Below are 24789 nucleotides of genomic sequence, written 5' to 3'. Positions count from 1 at the left end.
AGGTCATGAACAAGTCCCTGCTTCATATGTATTCTCGCAAAAGATGGATATGTTTTGGACAAAGAGGAAGCTATTTTTTTCCCTTGAGCTCACTCTGCTGTTTAATTGAATCCTGATTAGATTATATATGACTTTGTTCCGTATCCCTTCAGGTATTTAAATTTTTAAAAAATCAATTCGTTTTAAAATGATAAATTGACCTTGGCTTGCAGCTTTCTTTGTGGAAGGTGATCTTTATCCAAAAAATGTTTTGACTCCAATTTTAAGTTCTTTCCCTGATGTGCAAAAGGAAACAGATAACAGACTATGTCACACATTTTACAAAAAGTTCACTTTGTAAAACGGCGCACATGTGTTAGCTATGGTCATGCTCTAATAATTTTAAAACTGTCCTTATGCAAATTTGCTACAGCAGAATCACTATACATATCCAAAAGTAAAAAGAGAGAATTACATTGGGAATGCTACAATCCAATATGACAACAGAACAACACCAAACATTTGCAGAAAATAAAGAGAAGAGAGATGGAAAAATAATGTCACCACGTTTGTGCTCCTTCCTCAGCACAGATACCATCAATGCAAGCATGATGCAGCTATGTCCTTTTGAAAAAGAAATCTCCTGTATCAGGCTTTGGTGGCAAATTGAAGGATAGCCTGACGTCGGTGATGGGCAAGTTGTTGGAGGGAATCCTGAGGGACAGGATGTACATGAATTTGGAAAGACAAGGACTGATTAGCGATAGTCAACATGACTTTGTGTGTGGGAAATCATGTCTCACAAACTTGATTGAGTTTTTTGAAGAAGTAACAAAGAGTATTGATGAGGACAGAGCAGTGAATGTGATCTATATGGACTTCAGTAAGGTGTTCAACAAGATTCCCCATGGGAGACTGATCAGCAAGGTTAGATCTCATGGAATACAGGGAGAACTAGCCACTTGGATACAGAACTGGCTCAAAGATAGAAGATAGAGGGTGGTGGTGGATGGTTGTTTTTCAGACTGGAGGCCTGTGACCAGTGGAGTGCCACAAGGATTGGTGCTGGGCCCTCTATTTTTTGTCACTTATATAAATGATTTGGATGCGAGTCTAGGAGGTATAGTTAGTAAGTTTGCCGATGTAGTGGACAGCGAAGAAGGTTACCTCAGATTACAACAGGATCTTGATCAGATAGGCCAGTGGGCTGAGAAGTGGCAGATGGAGTTTAATTCAGATAAATGCGAGGTGCTGCATTTTGGGAAAGCAAATCTTAGCAGGACTTATACACTTAATGGTAAGGTCCAAGGGAGTGTTGCTGAATAAAGACACCTTGGAGTGCAGGTTCATAGTTCCTTGAAAGTGGAGTCGCAGGTAGATAGGATAGTGAAGAAGGCATTTGGTATGCTTTCTTTTATTGGTCAGAGTATTGAGTACAGGAGTTGGGAGGTCATGTTGCGGCTGTACAGGACATTGGTTAGGCCACTGTTGGAATATTGTGTGTAATTCTGGTCTCCTTCCTATCGGAAAGATGTTGTGAAACCTGAAAGGGTTCAGAAAAGATTTACAAGGGTGTTGCCAGGTTTGGAGGATGTGAGCTACAGGGAGAGGCTGAACAGGCTGGGGCGGTTTTTCCTGGAGCGTCGGAGGCTGAGGGGTGACATTACAGAGGTTTATAAAATCATGGATAGGATAAATAGATAAAGCTTTTCTCTGGGGTTTGGGAATCCAGAACTAGAGGGCATAGGTTTAGGGTGAGGGGGGGAAAGATATAAAAGAGACCTAAGGGGCAACTTTTTCATGCAGAGGGCGGTACGTGTATGGAATGAGCTGGCAGAGGATGTGGAGGAGGCTGGTACAATTGCAACATTTAAAAGGCATTTGGATGAGTATGTGAATAGGAACGGTTTGGAGGGATATTAGCTGGGTGATGACAGGTGGGACTAGATTGGGTTGGGATATCTGGTCGGCATGGACGGGTTGGACTGAAGGGTCTGTTTCCATGCTGTACATCTGACTCTAAATGCAAGTGTTGCTCAATGTGGACTTTTGGGTCTCTCGAATTATGGGTAGACAGGCATTCAGCAATCTTTAAAACCATGCGGTTGCCTCTGCTCTAGAAATCCACAGGGCAAAAAGATCCCATTTTCTCCCTTTCCTCATGTAGAGGAATTTGAGCCTAAAGGCCACTTGCTGTGGAACAATGGCTCCCCCATAGTGACTTTTATCTCCCAAGCTACATGGTCACGGATGAGGTAGTGACTGAGAAAACTGGGGATTGATGAGTCAGGGGAAGCCACTTGATACTCTGTGACCTCAACTGACATGGCTGGATTGATTGCATTCAGTTGTTTCAGAAGCTGCATCTGTCAATGCAGGAGTCTTCTTCATACAGCCACCATCTTAAAAATGCTACCATAATTAAGCCTCATGGTTAGCTGGCCATACTGTCTCATCCAGGGAAGCCAGCTGAACCACATGCCAATGAAACAATGACATGGCCACTGGCAGACCTTTGCCAGGAATCAAGATCCCTGGGGTGTGAGTCCCATCAATCGTGAACGAGTCCGAAACCAACAGCTTTTGTTCTTGGCAGCAGTATTGGTGAGGAGGCTGTGGCTGCTGATGGGAGTGCCCTCCCTGGAATCCTAGGACCTGTAGAGGGACCAGAGCAAATGTAAAGGTGGAGTGGGTATGGATGGCGTTTACCAGTTGTGGAATGCAGGAAGGGGGGTGTGCAGGGTATTGGTGACTCCTAATGAACAACACCTGCCTGATGAAGGAAGTGGACATTAAACACTGCTTCCTTTGACTGCAGGAACCAGCCCTCTGCCCTAAGGTGACATGCTGCTCACTGGCTTGCAGGGAGCTGCTTCTATGCTGACGGTGAGCTCAGGTTCTAAAGTGGTCATAAGTTGCCCATCTCAGGGCCTCAGTTGCCTGTGAGGTTTACCATATATCTTCCTGCTCAACATGATTCTGAAAAGGCAAGGAGATAGTGGTGTGTTGGTAACCTGCCTAATTAAGTATCCTGCCCACTTCCAAGCTCTCATCCTATGGGAGCAAATAATTCAATCCATCAAGTTTAGCAGTTGGGAGCATTTGACTAAACCTCTTAATATGTGACTAAGTATTGTGCTTTTCAAAAGAAAAGTTCATAAACTATGAACCTTACTGGCTGGCCTAGCATTTTTTGTCCTTCCCTTAAATGGAGTGGTCTATTTTAGAGGACAGCTAAAAGTCAACCACATTGTGTGGAGTCATGTGTAAGCCGGACCAGGTAAGGTTAGATCTTTCTCTAAGGGTATTTAGAACAATGACAGTGGTTGCCAGATTAATTCTATATTGAAATTCCAAAAAAAAAAATCTGGAATTAAGTTTCACCATCAACTGTGGTGGGATTTGAACCCATATGTCTGGAACATTGGCTGTCTCTGGATTTCTAGACCAGTGACGGTCCAGTACACTATTACCTCTGATTATTGTGCTGCTTAACGTCAGTGTTGCTGCAGTGTTCGTGTAGTCCCATTCTGTATCGCTGTTCTCTGAAGTGTTAGATGCATGAAATATTTTCAAGCTCTTTATTCTTCTTACTGCTTATTTAACTGGTATGAACTGGGAATGAAAACGGAGAAGCAGCTGGGGGAGTAGATTATTTCCTCTAATATTTCAAGGACAACTTTTGCTCCTGACTCCACAGTTAGTTCCTCATTTCAGTGTCAATTTTCAAAAAAAGTCAAGCCCGGCTGCTGGGTTTCAGAGTGAGAAGAGATTTTAAAAGTTCTGTCTGCATTGAGTGATGACTGAAATTTTGACAACTCCCATTGAAATGCCAAAGCATTGGAGCAAAGGCTAATAGCAATGTCCTCGGTGATCTTTACATTCTTAAGAAAACAGGAAAGCTCTTTAGAAATCTTATTTTGTTCCTCCAACTTAAGATCACAATTTTTAGGAGCTATACTTTTTAAATGTTTAGTTCGCCGTGCAGATGAGGAACCAATTTGCCCGGAAGCTATATATCCTTTGTATTGCATGTTATTCACAAATGCCTTGAATATAAATATCAATTTGCTAATTGTTGAGAGATTTTCCCCTTGGAATGTTGCCTTGTTATTTTCTCTATTTCATAGTTAGATTTTAGGACCACTTGTTGAAGTCCTTTCAGAGAATTTGTAATTTTAAATTTCACCTCCGAGTCTTCAGTAGCTCCTGTACCACCTTGTCTACGTCTCATGTATGCCTCGTTGCTAGGAAAATGCTGCATTTCTTTTTATCTTTGGTGACGCTGACTGGAGCATTTAAAACATTATATCATCACCAAATGTTCTCAAAAATGAGCAGTTGCCATTGTATTACAGAGTGAATGAATTGTACGTGGCTGACCCTGACAAAGATAGTGGAGGAAAGATTGAAGTGAATCTAAATATCAGTTTACCTAACCTTTCGTGTGATGGTGAGTAAAAGTCAGCTTACCCTTTTGTTTGTGTCAGAATATGCAAAGCTCAAGGGCCAAATTTTTCTCTTGCCTTCCAAGCTAATTTCAAGCCCGTATCACTGTTCCTTATAAGGTTGGTGAAATAGCCCTTTTTATTTTGAGTGTTTCAACCAAGTCTACCTCTTACTGTCATAGAATATATTTCAGTCTCCTACTTTTAAATGCGAAGTAGTTTCTCATTTTATGTATAAAGTCAAAGTACTATGCATTTTGGGGATCTGAATTTAAAAACAAAGTGCTAGAGAAACTCAGCAAATCTGGCAGCATCTGTGGAGAGAGAAACTGGGTGATGTTTCAAGATGGATTTAACATCAGAGATTGATAGATTCTTGTTGTCTCAGGGAATTAAGGGCTACGGGGAGAATGCGGGTAAGTGGAGTTGAAATGCCCATCAGCCATGATTGAATGGCGGAGAGGACACGATGGGCCGAATGGCCTTACTTCCACTCTTATGTCTTATGGTCTTATGGTCTTAACATTTCTCTTCATATCTGAAGGGTGCTGGGAAATTTGTTTTTTTTTAAACGATATTGAGAAAGGGTGAGAAGAAGCAAGGACACTGCATTGAGTTCAATGATGTCAGACCATGAATATTCTCCTCCATTTTGATTACACACCCTTCTCCAATCCATCACGCATCTCATGTCTTGGTTGCAGGAGTTTGCTTTGAGCAGAGCTGACCTAGTTTCTGCTATTATCATTGACAATTTACAACTATTCTTGTATATACTTCCTCTACTACCATTAGCACTTTCTTTGCCTTTTGCTTTGGATACCATCACCATGTCCTACTTCCCCTCTTCCTCATTTGTTAACAGCATAAAACCATCACTTTCCAGCCCTCTTCAGTTTCAACAGTTATAGTGGACTCAAAATACCTTTTTTTGTTCTCTCTGCAAATGCTGCCTGACCTGACCTTCTCCACCACTTTCTGTTGTTACTTTAAAGTTGTGTCTTGGTTCAGTTTCTGCAACTGATAAACCCATTTCTCCGTTCACTCATTCAATTTTGTAGTTAAAATAAACTTGAAACATGAGCTTCCCTGGCTGCACCTAGCTCCCTAATATCCTGTTTCTAGTGAAAGCCAGATCAACTCCTCTTGGCACTCATCGTGCATTTTTACAGAACACTGTCAGGGTTTGTTACAAAATAAATCCAGATTTATAACATTGCCTGACCCTTTTTCAAAGGTTGGTGCAGTGAGAAGTGTCCTTCAATTCTCTATTGTGTCCATGTACTATACATCATTTGTGCAAGTGTGGTATTGTGCTTCCAAAGGTAGCTTGGGATTTGGTAAATGTTAAAAAAAAAACACACACACACACATCGTGCTGTGTCAAGCATCATCTTGGGGTTAAAGTGCTGTTAGGGCAGCTGCTAGGAACCAGTGGCAGAAAGAAAGGATGATGTGACCAACTTGGATTCAGCTTTTCTTATCTAGTTTTTGGTAAATGGTTAGTATGCCTTTGAGTCAGCATTTATCCTCTGTATTATTTCTGCAAAAAGGCCCCAAAATGCAAGAGACATAACATTATTAATCCCACTGGACACGGAGTTAACATAAACCCTCAATGGAAAATGCCTTATTTCTCACTGTTAGTTAGAATCCTTCATGCAGGCAAAGCTGGTTGCGAATGACATCAGTGCTTGTCATGACAGTCAGAACTACGTCAGTGTTTGCTGGCTGGAGACATGTGATATTGCCACAAAATTATCTTCTAACCATGTGGATATCAAAGCTTGTAAGTACATGCAATGTTCCTGCACTGCCTGACTTGTTATCCAAAATTTATCTTAATTTGCACATATGCACAGAGGAACTTGTGCAATGTTGTGCTCTCTTCCTGGTTTGTCATAATATCATTCTTTGTAGTATTTGTAGGGGTGCAATGATGAGCTTTAGAAATTGATTATGTAAATTGTTCCAGGGTGACTAGTAGATGTCAAATATATCTAATAGCCTTCAAAATGTTGTAAACAGATGGATAACATAATATTCTGGAACTGAGGACGGGATTAGGAGTTGCATGCATCTAAGTCTCCTCAGGACATAGTTTGAACTTTAGTGTTCACATTCTCAAAAAAAAGTAATCCCACGGCTGGAAAATGGCTCTTTTGTGCAAATAATTACCTTTGCGAGTCATTGGTAAGATCTTTGGGTCAAATTGCAAAATTTGATTCTCAAAACAATCCGTCAACAATAGTCAGCCTACCACAGGCCTGAATTCAGTCTTGGTTTTGAGAACAAACAAAGAACAATACAGCATAGGAACAGGCCCTTTGCCCATGTAAGCTTGCACTGACACATTTTGCCCTTCCATACCAAAACTGTCTTCACTTACAGGATCCATGTCACTCTGTTCCCTTCCTATTTGTGTATTTGTCCAGGTGCTGCGTGAATGCTGCTATTGTGTTTGCTTCCACGACCTGCTCTGGCAGCACATTCCAGGCACTCCCCACCCTTTGTGTGAAAAACTTGCCCTGCGCATCTCTTTTAAATCTCTCTCTAATTAAATGCTGGTTATTTTAGGACCAGTTGAGTGCTTACTTTTAATCAACCAAAAGCAGATTTCAGAATTTCAAGTAGACAAATTGGTCAAAGCTGTTTTGAATTGTTTTAGAGTTTTCTTTAAGTTTTTAAAAAGTCTTTTTAACAGCTTGCAATGTCTACTTATATGAAAACCTTATTTTTTTAGTTGTTGGATTAGACATCCAAGATGAAATGGGAAGACATGAAGTTGGCCATATTGATAACTCCATGAAACTTCCTCTAAATAATGGCCAAGGCTGTCGGTTTGAGGGACAGTTCAGCATTAATAAAGTAAGTTTGACATCAAGACATCTTTTATATAAAAATAACATTTGAAAGGCTTTTGTGTATGTTTAAGAAATTTAATGTTCATGTCTCAATGTTATCTTGAATGATGCAACAAAGGAAAAACAAGAACTTGTGATAAATGGTGATTTTCTGTCTCTGGTATAGTAGTTAAATAATCTTATAAATGCTTCAGGAGCTTTGCTGGAGGATGGGAGGGGGAGAGTGTGTGTTAATTCTTTACTTTTTCCACGAGCTTTGCAACCATATTATAAATCACAGGCAAAGCCAGAAGAATACATTCAGGAATTAGAAGCCTGATTAGATTATAGACAAAACCACTTATGTTTGAGTTACCCATGAACTTTTCTGCTAGTTCAAGATTAAATTTGCCAGGATCAGGCTCTGTAAATAACTGGCCTGATCCCCAGACTGACCTTACGAGATTCCTCTGAGAGAACTGGTTCGGGAAGAGTTCTGAGTCAGGTTGACTGCACCCGAAAGGTTCACTCTGATTTCTCTCCAGCAATTTCTGTTTTTGTTTCTGATTTCCAACATCTGTAGTTCTTTTGTTTTTATTTGATTTAGAAAGACTTTCGAGCTCAAAACATGAGGCGATGTGTTTTTTCCCATGTAATTAATTTACAATAAGACTGGCTTGTGTAAACTAAAATATTTAATGGCTCACTCGCATTATTTTATGCAGTATTTGTTCATTACAAATCTAGTTGCTCACTAGCAGAAGCTAGGGAGTACATTAAAAATAATTATTTCTGGTGATAAACCAACGTTTCAGCTGTATTAATAATACTGCCCAGGTTAGCGCACCTAAATACATCAAGCAATACTTTTGATGAAAGGACACTCCCAAATCCCACAGTGGTTAGCACCGCTGCCTCACAGTGCCAGGGACCCGGGTTCAATTCCCACCTCTGGTAACTGTCTGTGTGGAGTTTGCACATTCTCCCCGTGTCTGCATGGGTTTCCTCCGGGTGCTACATTTTCCTCCCACTGTCCAAAGATGTGCAGATTAGGTGAATTGGCCATGCTAAATTGCCTGCAGTGTTAGGTGAAGGGGTAAATGTAGGGGAATTGGTCTGGGTGGGTTGCTCTTCGGAGGGTCAGTGTGGACTTGTTGGGCCAAAGGTCCTGTTTCCACTCTGTAAGTAATTAATCTAATTACCTTGGCTCACAGACGATTGTAAGTTGTTATCACGCAAATTAGTTTGGGTGGAAACTTTGAATTAAATTGTATTTGAACTAAACATGTTTTGATTCTAGTTTCATGATTGCTTCCCAAATGGGATCTCGCTCCCAGAGTGTATTACCAAATTTCATCTTTAAGAAAGATCAGCAAAGTTCATGTGGATGGTTCAGATGTTTTTGTTTTATTTAAGAGAGGGAACAAGGATGGGAGGTTTGTTCAGTTTAATACATGATCCCAAATTGTTCTGGAAGCAAAATATTTGCAATGAAATCAAAAATAAACTATGGATCCTGCTAAAAGGCTTTCTAAATTATTAGATTTTACTAAGTTTGTAGGAAATAAGAAAATTGTTTGAGATTGCCAAAAAAAAGGATTGATTAGATCCTGTAGTTAGGAAAAATAAAAGTAACCAAAGGGCTTCATAATTTTTTTTTTGAAAGGTTATTTACAAATAAAATCATAGTTTCAAAAACTCCCTTTGACCAACCTTATATCATTCTTCCATTTGGTGGAATGATAATTTCATTGGGAAGAATGTACATCTATCATTGTTTACTTCAGGGCCAAATAATAATTTCATAAGCCAGACAATACAAGATGTTACACTAAAGTAAAGGATGTATACGAGCTGTACAGTCTTTTTCAGCAGAATGACATTTTATATAATCTTTCAGAAAGAGATAGACTTACAAATATACTTACAAATTTGACTCATCAATAATGAATCAACATTCTTTTGTTTTGTCGTACCTTACTTACAAACGCTGTTTCAGCTACAGCTCCACCACAGAGTATTCTTATTTTTTGTAAAGCCCTTGTGACTGGCATCGCTTTTGTCGTGTATATTTAGTCATATGGTAGGAATCCTATTCTTTGTCTTGATTAAGTCAGTGAAGTTCAAGGTAAAGGTGATGTAATCTTCAGGTAACAATGAGTGATTCCAAAATAGCTTACTGTTTGGGAGTGGCAATTACTGACTCATCACTGATTTTTATGATGATAAGCCTCCATAAGTGATATGAGCTGGTAAATACAGATCTGAAACTGGAAGACAAGACCATAAGACATAGGAGTAGAAGTAGGTAATTTAACCTACTCTGCCATTCAGGAACATCATGGCGATCTAATAACCCTCAACTCCACTTTCCTGCTCTTTTTCTATAAACCTGATTCTTTTATTTAATTTTAAAATTGTCTCTCTCTGTATGGAATATACTTACCATGTACTTATGAAGTTTAATGAGTCTCTCAACAGCAGTCTGTGGTAAAGAATTCCATAGATATGCAACCTTCAGAGAAATTCTTCCTCAACTGGGTCTTAAATGTGTGACCTCATATTCTGCGATGATGTGCTGTGGTCCTAGACTCTCCCACAAGGGGAAATAACCTTTCTGCCTCTACGGTCTCTCATGTCCTCCAAGAGTCTTGAATGTTTCAACAAGATTGTCTCTTATTCTTCTCTTTTCCAATGAGAACAGACCCAATCCACACAACCTGTCCTCAAAAGACAGTTCCTCCATACCTGGTATAAGCCTAGTGAACTTTCTCTGGACTTCTCCAATGCAAGTATATCTCTCCTTAATGAAGGGGCCTAAACTGTTCACATTATTCCAGCTGGTGGTCTGATTAGTTTCGTGTAAAGTTTTAGAAAAACCTTCAAACTTTTATACTCCATTCCCTTTGAAATAAAGGCCAACATTCCATTTACCTTGTCCGTTACCTGTCGAATGTGGATGCTAGCTTTTCACGCACCAGGACTCCCAAATCCCTCTGTTCTGCAGCTGTCAGCAGTCTTTCTGTATTCAATTAACATGAAGTTTCTTTATTTTTCCTGCCAAAGCGCAGAATCTCATGTTTCCTCTGTGTGTTCCATCTGCCATGTCTTTTGCCCACTCACTTAACCTCTGCAAACTCTGTCATCCCTGCCACTTGCCTTTCCACCTATGTTTGTGCCATCTGCAAGCTTAGCTATAGTATATTCACTTTCCTTATCCAAGTCAGTAATATATATTGTAAATAATTGTGGCCTTAGCACTGATTTTTGTGGCTCACCATTTAAAGGTTGCCATCCTGTCGTAATTGTACCAGCCTCCACCACTTCCTCTGGCGGCTCATTCCAAACACACACCACCCTCTACATAGAAAAAGTTGCCTCTTAGGTCCCTTTTAAATTTATCCCATCTAATCCTAAAGCTATGCCCTCTAGCTTTGGACTCCCCCATCCCAGGGAAAAGGCTTTGCCTATTTACCCTATCTATGCCCCTCATGATTTTGTAAACCCCTCTATAAGGTCACCCTCAGCCTCTGATGCTACACGGAAAACAGCCCCAGCCTGTTCAGCCTCTCTCGATAGCTCAAACCCTCCAAACCTGGCAACATCTTTCTAAATCTTTCCTGAACTCTTTCAAGTTTCATAACATTCTTCCAATAGGAGGGAGACCAGAATTGTGCACACTATTCCAAAGTGGCCTAACCAATGTCCTATATAGCCACAACATGACTTCCCAACGCATATACTCCATGCTCTGACCAATAAAGGAAAGCATACCAATGCCGCCTTCACTATCCTATCTACCTGCGACTCCACTTATAAGGAACTATGAACCTGCACTCCAAGGTCTCTTTGTTCAGGAATACTCCCCAGGACCTTACCATTAAGTTTATAAGTCCTGCTCTGATTTGCCTTTCCAAAATGCGGCACCTCACACTTATCTAAATTAAACTGCATCTGCCACTCCTCAGCCCATTGGCCCATCTGGTCAAGATCCCATTGTGCCCTGAGGTAACTACCTTCGCTGTCCACTACATCTCCAATTTTGGTGTCATCTGGAACTTACTAACTATACATCCTATGTTTACATCCAAATCATTTATGTAAATGACGAAAAACAGTGGATCCAGCACCGATCCTTGTGGCACACTGCTGGTCATAGGCCTCCAGTCTGAAAGGCAACCCTCCACCACCACCATCTGTCTTCTACCTTTGAGCCAGTTCTGTATCCAAATGGCTAGTTCTCCTTGTATTCCATGAGATCTAACCTTGCTAACCAGTCTCTCATGGGAAACCTTGTTGAATGTCTTACTGAAGTTCTTAGTCCATTGTCCCCTTGTGTTAGCCTTCACCTTCTGAGGAAAAAGGCTCTCACTGTCCACCCTATCTAATCCTCTGATTTATCTTATACATCTTGATTAAGTCGCCTCTCAATCTTCTTCTCTCCAATGGAAATAGCCTCAGTTTCCTCTGCCTTTTCTCATAAGACCTTCCTTCCTTACCAAGCAGCATTCTAGTAAGTCTCCTCTGAATCCTTTTCAATGCTTCCACATCCTTCCTATAATGAGGTGATCAAAACTGTATGCAATACTCCAGGTGCGGCCTTACCAGTGTCTTGTACAGCTGAAGCATGACCTCATGGCTCCAAAGCCCAATCCCCCTACCAATAAATGCCAACACACCATATGAATGCTGCCTTAACAGCCCTATCAACCTGGGTGGCAACTTTCAGGGATTTATGCACCTGGACACCAAGATCTCTTTGTTCATCTACACTTACTTCTTGCGAAGTGAACTACCTCACACTTTTCTGCATTAAACTCCATTTGCCATTTCTCAGTCCAGCTCTGCATATTATCTATGTCCCTCTGTAACCCACAACATCCTTTTTCATTATCCACAACTGTGCCTACCTTAGTGTCACCTGCAAAATTACTAACCAATCCTTTTACGCCCACATCCAGATCCATTATAAAAATGGCAAACAGCAGTCGCCCCAAACCAATCCTTGCGGCACACCATTGGTAACTGAGCTCCAGGATGAACATTTCCCATCAGCCACCACGCTCTGTGTTCTTTCAGCCAGCCAATTTCTGATCCAAACTGCTAAATCACCTTGAGTCCTGAAACTCTGTATTTTGTGTTTCTAACAGCATTTTTGATTTATGCTTTTACTTAATTTTATTTTGAATATTAGTATATTAATGAGAAATTTCAATGAAAGTTGAAACATACTATATAATCTTTTTTTGATTTAAAATGATTTAGTTTGATTAAAAGTTGTCTGAAGTAGAACATCCCAGGTTTTGAGTTAATGATGACGGTAGGGCCAGCAGTGTTCCCTGATATTATCAGGTAATTCTATGCTTGTACAGGTTGGAGTTTAGAATGAGAGGCAACTTTATTGAAACACAGGATTCTAAGGGGACTTGACTGGGTAGATGCAGCAATGTTACCCCATCTGGGAGAGTCTAAGTCCAGAGGCCTTCAGAATAAGACTTGCATATTTAAACAGAGAAGAGGATTTCTTCTCTGAGGGTAGTGAATCTGTGGAATTCTTTGGCACTGAGGGCTGTTGAGGCTAGCTCATGGAAATATAATAAAGGCTGAGATAGAAATCTTTAATCAGTAAGAGAATGAAGTGTTACAGGGAAAATGCAAATAAGTGGAGTTGAGGATTGTCAAATCAGCCATGACTTTATTGTGTGTGGAACAGATTTAATGGGCTGAATGGCTACTCCTGTTTCTACATCATATGGTGTTATGGTTTTCTGATGTCTGCATACATGCTTGGACATATGGAAGTTGTTGTTGGGGATAACTTGGTCTCTATCGAGTGCATTGTAGGAATTCTTGCTGTTTGATTTGCACTGTAACATAGGACTTAGGAGCAGAAGTAGGCCATTTGTCCTTTGAGGCAAACGTGAGGACTGCAGATGCTGGAAACCAGAGTTTAGATCAGAGTGGTGCTGGAAAAGCACAGAAAGTCAGGCAGCATCTGAGGAACAGGAACATTCGTCCTTTGACCCTAGTCCACCATTCAATCAAATCATGGCTGATCTGGTTGTGGACTCTGCTCTACCTTCTTGACTGCACCCTACAACTTTTGACTCTCATGTCTATCAAAAATCTAACGCTGTCTTGACTTAATTTAAAAAAACCAGTCTCAGCTACGTTCTGGGGAAGATGAGCAATGGCATAAGTTTTGGGTGACTTGCTCAGTCGCTGTAATTAAGATGTTAGGACTCATGTGCATACAGGAGCAAATACTTCTTTAATTGACAAGTATTTTTGGAGAGTCTGTCTGATTTTTGAAAATTTGATTTTATGTTGGAGTTTCATTCTTCAGAGGTTAATGAATGTTGAAGCTATAACATATCAAAATAATCTATCGTTCTGTCTGTTATGAGCAGCTGTCTGATATTTCAGTGGCAAGTGCTGTTTCTTTGGTGTTAACCATGAAATCTAAACCAAAACCTTTACTAGGATTTAAATATGACATTTTCTACTCTCCACTCCACCCTTGTGTTAAGCATTCTGTATTTCTGTCCAATTATTTATTTTCATTTGGGCATTAGGTGGAAGTCGAGGGTTAATTTGTACTTGGCTAAGCCAATAAATATGTCTTTAATAGGTTCCAGGCAATTTCCATGTATCCACACACAGTGCCACCGCACAACCAGATAATCCAGACATGACTCATGTGATTAACAAGCTGACATTTGGTGAAATAATAGAGGTGAGTAATTCTTCTCCCTTCAAATCAATGCAATTCTCAAAGCCTGATTAAAACCCTGCCCAACGAGAGTGTTCCTCTTTCATCATATTTAATTGTCAGTATAAATGATGTTTAGTAGCTCTTGATTTTTTTTTAAAAGTCTGAAACTCGGATGTCTGGTTTTGTAATATTTCAGCGCTCGTACTTTGCTGATAGATGATAAATTTGAATCATTTGTGTATCTTTTCTCAAGGCAGTTATGATCACATTCCTGTCATTCAATCTGAACAACTTGCTTTTTTATAACTTATCAAATTGGACATGTTAGGCTTCTTAATATGAATAAGTCAGCCACCTTGATTTTATAACTTTTTAAACTTCCTATGATATATTTTTCTCAACATTTTTTTTTTTGTACCTCAATTCTTCACAGACCTTTGTTTCACTTTAGATTATTCTGGCTGAAATAAAATGATCTCGGACAGGAACAAACTACATAATAAAATTATTGTAACTGCCATCTTGTCTGTTCAATATTTTTCCTTTGCATAGGGTTAAACACAATGTCATGTTTAATACTTCAGACATTGCTGGTGGATATTGTTCCCTGTGGTGGATGAAATCCATTTATGTGCAAGGTGTTACAATTTGGAAGAAATTACAAGGAACGTAATTTAAAGTTGTTAAACCAGAAAGGAGAGAAATGGAAGGAGCTGTGCCATTAATTGTAACATAATTAATGGGGAAGCCTGATCCTTGAGTCTATTTCTGGAGCAGAGTCTGAACCCTGGTTCAGATTCTTTCCTCCAAGTTCAGTGATGGGGTAAGTTCAAGCTCCTAACCAACAAGGGATGGTGAACGGAGCAAAGTGTCTGATAGGGAGGGAAGGAGAGAACAGTGCAGCCCTATCTGATACTCCGAGTGTTCAGAAGATATTTGTTTCTCTCTCAGACTCCCACAACCTTGCTGTGGTTGCTCCATATACTGAAGCCTAGAAAGTTTGACCAGTCCTGCAAATGAACCTAGTTGGACACAGAGAACCCTGAAATCGGGGGCTTCCCGTTTTCCCAAATTTCAAATGCCAACTGGTCCCCTCTAATGCATTGGCCCTCTGCTCTTCACCTCACCTCAGTAACATCTGGAAGTTGGCAGATTGGAGCTGACTTCTTGCTGTGCTTGGAATAATTGTCCACTTAAGACTCCTACTCTCAACCAAATTCTACCACTCTTCCATATGAACCATCCCTCCCCATAGCTCCCCTCACCATCACTATTTGCCTGTGAGCGGCATGGTGACTTAGTGGTTAGCACTGCGGCCTCGCAGCACCAGGCACCAGACAGATAGTCATCCATTCTCCCTCTGTCTGCATGGGTTTCCTCCAGGTGCTCTGATTTCCTCCCACAGTCCAAAGATGTATAGATTAGATAGATTGGCCGTGCTAAATTGCCCCTAGTGTTCAGGGATATGCAGGTTAGATGGATTAGCTGTAGGAAATACAGCATTACTGGGATGGGGTGGGTCTGAGTAAGCTGCTCTTTGGCGTGTTGGTGTGGATGTGATGGGCCGAATGGCCTGCTTTGACACTGTAGGAATTCTATTGTTCTGTTCCATGATATTTGCAGTCTGTTATAATGACTTGATTAAAGGAGAATAATATCCTGTGCACTGTCAGTTACTCAAGGTAAATATGTTATATTAAATGTGAAGAAATGATTTCTGAAGCCAAGCCTAAATTATTTGAAAGTTAATCTTTTTTAATTTCTTTAGGTTAGAAATGTTCAAGGTGCTTTTAATGCCTTAGCTGGAACAGATAAACTTAGTTCAAATGGTAAGTACCTTCCATGATTTGACTTTTACAGATTCTGTTTAAATGTTTGATTATCACTTTTATTATACATTTTATTGAATGGAAACTACGATGAGGAAATTACATTTAAAAGAATAATGGGGTTGTGGTCTCGTTTACAAGGCGATTTGAAATATAATTGAAATGTGAGTTTTGAATTGTATGGAAATTTCAGTTGAAGTCCCTTGCTCCTATAAACAGTGCTGTGTGTCTGTCATTCATTAAAAGAGGCTGGAAATCAGGATTAAAAATTGTCGAGAAACTATTCCTCTGTTCCAGGCCAGTCAATAGGTTTGCTGTTTCCGTACAGCACCTAATTTTATTCTGGAAAGACAACTGAAAGTAGCCAACTGCCCATTAGAGGAGAGAATATTGAAACAAAATCTGCAAATACCTGTACATTTTTGATTCCATCAAATATAAAATCCAGCCATTACCGACAAGTGATAACAGGATGAACAATATTTTAAACAGTCTGGTTAGCTGTGTTGTCATTTATATTTAAAATAGTTGCTGGTTCCGTATTTAACAAGAATAAGAACTGATGTCTCAGGTCACATTTGGCAAACTTTCTTTCTAAGAGGAGATGTACTTGGGAAGAATCGAATCATTACTAGCTGTTGTCTTAGAAAATGGCAGCAGCCTTTTTGAATTGAAATTATTGAGGAGAGTGTTAAGTCTGTAAGTCTGTAAAGTGCCTAAGTGATAGATGTGGTATTGTTCCTCATCCTTATATTGAGCTTCATTGGAACTGTGTTGAAGGCTAATGCCAGAGAGGTTAAAGAATGAATGTAGCAGACAAAATGAGTGATGACCAGAACACTGAGTTGACACTGTAGATTGAGTGGATGTGTTCTGTACAGCGATTTCCCTCATCTGGATTTGATCTCGTCTTTCCAGAGGAGGCCACATTGTAAACAGCAAATGAAGGATATTACATTGACAGAAGTGCAAGTAAATTGCTCTTTCATTTGGAATGCATGTTGGTGCCTGGTTGAGGAAAGAAATAAGAGGTATTCCATCTTGAAATATGGAAAGGGGTGTTGGTGGTCTTAAGGAATGGCTTGGGGTGTGGTGAGCAAACTATCTGTTTAGAATACTGAATAGGGGGAAAGGGGTAGATGTGTTTTTTTTAGTGCGATCATGTTAAAAGTGGCAGAAGTAATGGCGAAAGATCCATTGAATGTGAAGTTTGGCAGATAGAAGGTGTGGATAAAGGGATCCCTGATATATTTCAGAGAGAGATGAGATGTGGTTTGAGGAGAAGTGCGATAAATGCAATGGATGTGTACACTGGAAGGCCCTGTTAACCATTGTGTTTGAGGGTGAAGGACTTAAGTTGTGGGATGGGGAAAATCCTTAATTGAGGTAAAACAACATGAGATGCACTGTTTTGAATCATTAAAATCTGTAGATTGTGAAAAGAAGCCTTTTAACCCATTGAGTCTTCACACTGGCCCTCTGAAGAACATTGAATCCAGACCCAGCTGCCCTATCCTATCCCCATTACCATATATTTACCATGGCTAATCCACTCAACCTGCATAATCATGGACACAATGAGGCAATTTAGCATGGCCAATCAGCCTAGCCTGCACATCTTTGGACTGTGGGAGGAAACTGGAGCACCCGGAGAAAACCCACGCAGACACGGGGAGAATGTGCATACTCCACACAGACATTCAGTGGAATTGACCCCAGATTCACTGAACCATCATGTGCCCAGGAAAGTGACGATACCAGAGCAGATGAGGCAAATGGAGAAAATGGGAGAATGGCATGGAATGATTTATCAAAAATGAGATAGGAGGGAGTACATTCAATGTAGCTGTGGAGGTTATTTGGCTAATACATCTTATATTGGTTGATCGTCTGTCACCCAGAAATAGTGACAAGACATCAAGGAAGGGAAGGGAAAAGTCTGAGTTGGACCATGTGAATATAATGGTAGGCTGGAAATTGAAATCAAAGGGCTGCAATTTTCCCATTTTAGGATGAGAGCAGGATATTATTGTGATCCAGTTGTGAGTGTACTGGAGAAAGAGCCTGAGTTGGTCTGGACCAAAGATGCTCCATGTGTCACTCAAACCAGCATGCAGACTTAGTACCCAAATGCGTTCACAAGGCTGCCACTTTTTACTTGGACAAAGTGGGAAGAATCATCGGAGAAGTTGTCCACTATGACCATAGGAATTGGGAGCAGAAGGTAAATCATTCAGTTCCTGAATCTGCTGCACTATTCAGTAAGATCATGGCTAATCTGTTCGTGTTTTTGAATTCCACATTGCCATCTATATCTGTCTAACCAGAATCTATACACGTCTGTCTTAAAAATATTTAATGATTCTGCCTCCACTGCCTTCTGAGGCAGAGTTTGGAACTCATGCATCCACCTGAGAGAAAACATTTCTCCTAATCTCTGTCAGCAAAGGGCAAGACATCATTTTAAAGCAGTGCCCCTGGTTCTCATCCACAAAAGGAAGCATCCTTTCCACATCTGCCTTGTCAAGACCATTTCAGGATATTCAAACAAGTCCCCCTTCACTCTTCTAAATTCCAATGGGGGGAAAAGACACGGTCTGTCCAACCTAAGAGCCATCTCTCCACTCATTCCAGGTATCAGTCTAGTAAACCAGCTTAGCCAGAGGAGGGATGGGGACTGGGCGGACCTCTGTTCAAGGAAGAATTGCAGAATTCTTGTGCTGACCCAGTGGGATGATCATGGTGAAAAAGCAGTGATTATGGCCTGGAGGCTGCTATTGTGGTGGAGTACACTGGAAGAGTCTTGGATATTGGCCAGAATTAACTGGACAGGAGGAATATAATAGCTATAATAGGAAGAAATCAGTTTGATCTCAGGCTTTAATGTTATTTCTCTTCTCACAGATGCCACCGGACTTGCTGAGGATACATGAATATATACTGAGCCATTTTCTATTTTGATCCCAGCCTGGCTGTTCTGAAATGGCTGCATTTAATTAAGGCTGTCTATATTTATGAATGCTTTCAGATGGTTGCACCTGCCTGTAAACACTGTCGATTGAATACAGTCATCGCTACAAATATCTCAGATTATTTTTGTCTCATTTTAATCCTTTTCAATTCCTCCTTTTTCCTCTGCACCTCTCCCATCCTTTAAACAGATCCCTAGGCTTACATCTATCCTCATTATTCTTTTTCATAGCTGATTCTTGCAGAGCCATAGACTTCTCTGTGTTAGCAAAAAGAACACATGACTTTTTTTTACTTTTAAGACTATGATAAGGAAGAATTATTTTTCTCTAAGAGGACTGTGAGGCTTTGGAGCTCTCTTTCTCAGAGATTCGTGGAAGCTGGGTCAGAGCTATATAATCTTGTTCATCAAGAATCTATCAGGGGTAGGTAGGAATGTGCAATAATCATAGTTGAGGCCACAATTGGGTCAGCTATGATATTATCAACTGCCAGAGTAGGCCTGAGGGGTTGAAAGGCCTATTCGTACTCCTGATCCCTATAAGCTGACAGTGAACTTGTTTCCCATAGGTAGAAACAGAACGTTAGCATTTTCTCCCCCTCCTGGTATGAGTTGTTCAGTTTCCCGAAGGTAGCACATTCAAACCATGCACTTCTCCAATTTCACCTGATAGCCAGTATGTGTAAATCAAATTGTGATTTAATAGACTTGAAAAGTCTAGTTGGACCAGAAATTAAGCCATCTGTGCAGGTATTTCAAATATTTTGTTGATGGTCCCACTGGCTGATTAACAAGTTGCAGGGTATGGTTAGTTTGCAATGATGAAAATCTGCCAAATGTGTCTGGCTGGCCCACATTGCCCATAGCTGTCGTGATACTGCACATATGGCTACAAGTCTGTTGACGACACCACCATAGAAGGACAGATATCTAATAACGGCGAGCTTAAAATACAGAAGGGAGATTGAGGGTTTGGTGAAATGGTGCAATGGGAACAAACTCTCTCTTGACGTCAGCAAAACTAAAGAACTGATCTTTGACTTTATTAGTAAAGGAGGAGAACATCCCCATCTACATCAACAGAACTGAGGTCGAGAGGGTAGAGAGTGTCAAGTTCCTTGAAAAGATGATAACTGTCAACCTGTCCTGGATTTCCCATGTGGATGCAATGGTCAAGAATACACAACAATGCCTCTCCTTCCTCAGGCGGCTCAGGAAATTTGCCACATCCATAAGGAATCTCACCAACTTCCACAGATGCACAATTGAAAGCACACTGTCCGGGTACATAACGGCCTGGTGTGGCAACTGCACTGCCCAGGATAATAGGAAACAACAGAGGGTGGTCTGCGCAGCCCAGGCCATCATGGAACCCAACCTTCCATCCATGGTCTCCATTTACACGGCTTCATGCCATAGCAAGGCTGCCAATATCATCGAAGACACTTTGCACCCTGGTAATGATCTCCTATAGCCTCTTCTGTTAGACTCCAGATACAGAAGCCTGAACATATGCACCAGTAGGTTCAAGAAACCGCTTCTTCCTGGCCGTTATTAAGCCATTGAATGGACTCTCTAGCCTCAAATAATGCTGATCTTGCTGAAGTTGATCCCTCTTGTGTGGCCTGTGCAATGTTACCTGTATGTCTCCATCTAAATCTTTTGTTCTGTACATCCTTGCGTACTGTGATGTACCTGTACTGTTTGTAAAGAAAGCTTTTCACTGTAATTCTATATGCGTGACAATAAATAAATCAAACAGTCAGTATACTGTTGATGAATAGTTCATGCCACTGGGCTACTAAATACAGATGTTCAAAATTGTATTTTCAATGAATTAGCATGTGTCCTAATTGAGAGAGTAGTGATTCAGTTTTCCAAATAGTTTTATGCACAAACAATTGAAGATGAAGTCCGCTGATTGATCATTATGTCATTATTGGTGTAACCAATCTGGGAGTCACTCATACTATTTCGATGAAATGACATTGACTGTTCGGGTGTGACAGTCACAAGAAGGTAAACTAAGAAAATAGACTATTACCTGTGCACTTAAATTGTATTTTGTTGTTTTCACAAAACTGAAAGATTTGTTGGAATGTCATGTGCTAATGATGATCATTTACTTGGAGATTGCTATTCCTCATCTCTTGAACAAACAACTCAAACTCTCAATTACCTTTTTAAATAATAAGTTGCAAAACCCAAAATAAGGGCCACAATTTGATTCACATCTGGAATCAGAGGTTTAGTTAATTGTTTTTGCACTATGAATAGCTTGTATATTATCTACATATAATGATTTTAAACGATTGAAAAATGGGAATGGAAGTAGGCAATTGAGCCTGTTGAGTTTGACCTATTTAACATGATCATGGTTGATTGAACACTTCAATGTCTTATTGACCCCATTCCCATAACCCTGAACACCACTGGTAATTAGAAATCTATCAATCCCTATCTTAAACATACTCAAAGATTGAGCCTCCACATCCCAGTGTGGTAGAGAATTCCAAAGGTTGGGAACCCTCTGAGTAAATTAATTTCTCCCCATCTCCAATCTAAGGGGTATGGCCTTTTTTAAAAAAAAATTATGTCTCTTGGTTTCGAATCCCCGCACCAGGAGAAATGTCTTAGTTGCATCTTCCCTTTTACCCAGTTTGAGTATTTTGTAAGTTTCAATGTGATCACCGGTCATTCTTCAAAATTTGAGGGATTATGGCCCAGTTTGAATCTAATCTCTCTTCATAAGACAGTCCTGCCGTCCTGGGAACAAGACTGGGTGAGAACCTTGTTGTACTCCTTCTGTGGCCATAAAATCTTTGCTCTGATAAGGAGAGCAAAACCTCACCCTATACTCCAGACATAGTCCTAGCCAAGCTGGTGTACAAGGATTCGAGTTGAAAAGTCTTTGATATGTTGCATTGTAACTGTTTGAATTTCATTTATTTTGCACAGCTCTAGCATCACATGACTATGTACTGAAGATCGTTCCCACAGTATATGAAGATTTAAAGGAAAAGCAACGCTTTTCCTATCAGTACACAGTGGCACAAAAGGTACGGTGACGGAGTTATAATTGTGATTTTATGAAAGAAGCATGTGCTCCCATTCAACTTTAATTAAAATTGATGCAGAATAAAAACTGCTCACAAGAGGGCTGTCAAATCAAGTTACATCCTTTATTATTGTTCTATCCCCCATATTCTACTTTCTTTTCTCATTAAAATTTCCATTTTACATAACCAGTCTGTTTTTCATACAAAGTGATGTTTATTTGTACATCTTGGGACTTGAAAGTAATTAACTAGGCTTACGTCCAGAATAATAGAGCTGAAAGTGAGAGGTCTGATCTTGAAGACATATTATATCTTAGCTTTAATATCCTGTCTAAGGTTCAGCTTGACATTTAAGCTTCTATAACATAATCAGAGAATTCTCTTCACCCTCCCACAAAACCAGATTTTTGTGCATGACAGGACTGTGCTGTGCACAAGAGGGTTGCTGCATGTGCCTACAAATTGTTCATGCAATTTCACACTAACCTAGCAATTAGAGTCTACTCGCCCACCAATTAGTATTCTCCACTAATGCAGAATAATGTTGCTTTACCATTGCATTGCTTTTCTTGCAACTTATCCCAATGTGAGCAAGACGTAAAGCAATGACACAACGGCTGAATTTTTCTAGCCACTGAGCAACATGAGTAACAGCGAGTTAGTTGAGAAAATATTTTGAGTTAAGAAAAATAATTTCTTGACTTCAAGAAATTAAAATCTGATTTGTTTTTTCCATCTAAAGTTTGAATGGCAAAATGATAATCTTGTTTAGCAGTGAAAGATTTTTTTGTCTCATCATTGGCAAATCTTGCCTTGTTTATATACGGTTTCTGATTGTCCCATGAATGGAGAGAATGACAAAAATTCCCCAAATGAGAGTCAAAGCAGGTACCTGAATGTTCCAGCTTGCCATTTGTTTCTCCAGGCCTCCTCCCTAGACTGCAGTCTGCAGTATGTCAGGTTGTGCTCTATGGGCTGTGAGTGCCTGTATTCACCCGTCTATGGAGGTAACCAGCAGATATGCACCTGCCTCACCATATCTCCATGGCACCAGTTGGAATACAGTTCTCCACTTCATTAAGTCATTTTGGAGTGCACCAAGACCTTACATTGCAATGTTATGCCAGGCCACTTGATATGCAGGACAGAGACCTATTTCATGTATCAGAGCATCTCCGGCCTCTGCTTTCTGTCTTAGCATTAACTCTGATTTGGATGCTCACAGCATCTCTGCCTTGTCTTTCTTTGATACCTTATTCGGAACTTACAGGCTCATAGCACTTTTGCATTTTCTTGCCTTTTAATGCATAAATCAAGCCAGGCAGTTTGTCATAGTTGTCAAGCGAATAGAAATCTTGCTATACCGTGCGATGTCAGTGTAACACCCAAGAGCATGCACTATCAGCTTATACTGCAAGTACACTGCATGTGTGTCAGCCAAATGGTGAATTGAAGGGCATGATTTGATGGAAAGGAGTGGGGAGGCAACGATGTGAGGATGTGTGGTAGCTGAGAGTTAATGAGGTCAACAGGGACTGTAAGGAAGACATGTGAAGTTTGAGGCCCTCTGGATTAACAGGCTGCGTTTGCAACAACCAGGTTGCCGTCTGTTGTCATCTGAATCGTATGTGCGCAATGGGAATGGCAAATGGCTGCTGCCACACATGGAGAGGGTGGAGTAAGTGTTCTTTTAAAATCCGTCTGAGCACATTAACTTGTGAACAATGTGCAGCCCTTTGAGGGCAATTACATTAATTAGGCACTTACACAAAACAGATTAAAGGTACCTGTATTCATAATACCCGACATGTGAAACATCTGTAGTGTCCAATTATATGAGATGCAAGTCCTGGCCACAAGCAATCTTGACCACTTTATTGGTTTTGCAGATTAATCACCGACATCTCTGTGAAGCAGATATAATCACAGTGATTTTAAAAGTGGGCTATTGACTACAAGTGGAAAGAAACTCCATGATCTCATAAACTGCACAAGGATGTGGAACTGATTTCCTCTGCCTTGAACTGTATCTGTCAGCTTACTCTTGAGTTGTCGTTACTGTTGCTTTGATACAACAAAAGTGCAGAGAAATAGAGGAGCAGATTCTCCAGCAAGTTGGGAACCAGCAGAAACCTCAAGAGCCAGCTATCTCAGAATTGTGCCATCTGCTGGAATGTGTCCTGAAGGGGGTGGCTATCCAGGTGGCTCCCAAGGTGACAGCTGCACTACATATTTATGCGAGTAGCTGCTTCCAAAATCCTTGAGGGCCCTGTATGGAATTTTTCAATTGTCCATTTACAGATGTATCAAAGGCTGTTACTGCTGCTATTTGTGCCAGATGGCATCGTCATCTTGTTGATGAGGGCAGTGCTCTGGCCCAAGCAGAATGCTTTGTCTCCCAGGCAAAGGGCACTATGGACTCTATGCATACCATGGCAAGAGTGCCATAAAATAACTTAGCAGCCTTCATCAACAGAAAAGATTGTGCATTGATGGAATGGAAATCTGCGATCATTGGTACCACGTCCCAGAAGTCTATACCAGCTACTCTGGAAGCTATCCTCTGTGACCATGGTGGCTGACTCCATTACACAAGCCCCTGACTGAGGCTGGAGGAAGTTACAGTGCAGTTTATTCTTCCACCAAGGCCATGATGGAGCAGGTGGCATGCTTCCTAAAGATGAGTTGATGCTGCTTGGACCACTTTGGTGGAGCCTTTCAGTCTATCGCAGAGAGAGTGTGCTGCTTGATCCTTGAGTGTTGCATTCTGGATAACCAGAGCAAGCAAAGAGGAGATGCTGAAGAGCTGGGAGAGCAGCAGCAGTGGTCTTCTGAGAAGGAAAATGAAGACATTGAGCAGGATGACAATCACCCTTTGCATGATACAGTGATACAATGTCACTGGACTGAATTGACACCCAGTTCCAGTAGATAATATTTGGGTG

At 40.5% G+C, this 24789-nt stretch overlaps 1 protein-coding gene across 3 annotated transcripts in view; it reads left to right on the top strand.

Moving 5' to 3' along the window:
- Positions 1-24789, top strand: part of ergic1 (endoplasmic reticulum-golgi intermediate compartment 1) — a 134708-nt gene that overhangs the window by 62050 nt on the left and 47869 nt on the right. For all 3 annotated transcript variants that reach the window (XR_011963503.1, XM_072590953.1, XM_072590951.1), the window contains exons 4-8: positions 4338-4432; positions 7171-7295; positions 13902-14006; positions 15754-15814; positions 21744-21844. Coding sequence is in view for 2 of the 3 variants with exons in the window: in XM_072590953.1 (XP_072447054.1) it covers positions 4338-4432; positions 7171-7295; positions 13902-14006; positions 15754-15814; positions 21744-21844 (487 nt within the window). In the remaining variant the exon portion in view is untranslated. The remainder of the gene's footprint in view (positions 1-4337; positions 4433-7170; positions 7296-13901; positions 14007-15753; positions 15815-21743; positions 21845-24789) is intronic.

The sequence above is a fragment of the Chiloscyllium punctatum genome, chromosome 20, assembly GCF_047496795.1.
Source record: "Chiloscyllium punctatum isolate Juve2018m chromosome 20, sChiPun1.3, whole genome shotgun sequence".
NCBI lineage: Eukaryota > Metazoa > Chordata > Chondrichthyes > Orectolobiformes > Hemiscylliidae > Chiloscyllium > Chiloscyllium punctatum.
Note: the sequence above shows the minus strand (reverse complement) of the source record. Positions and strands in the feature narration are given on the sequence as shown.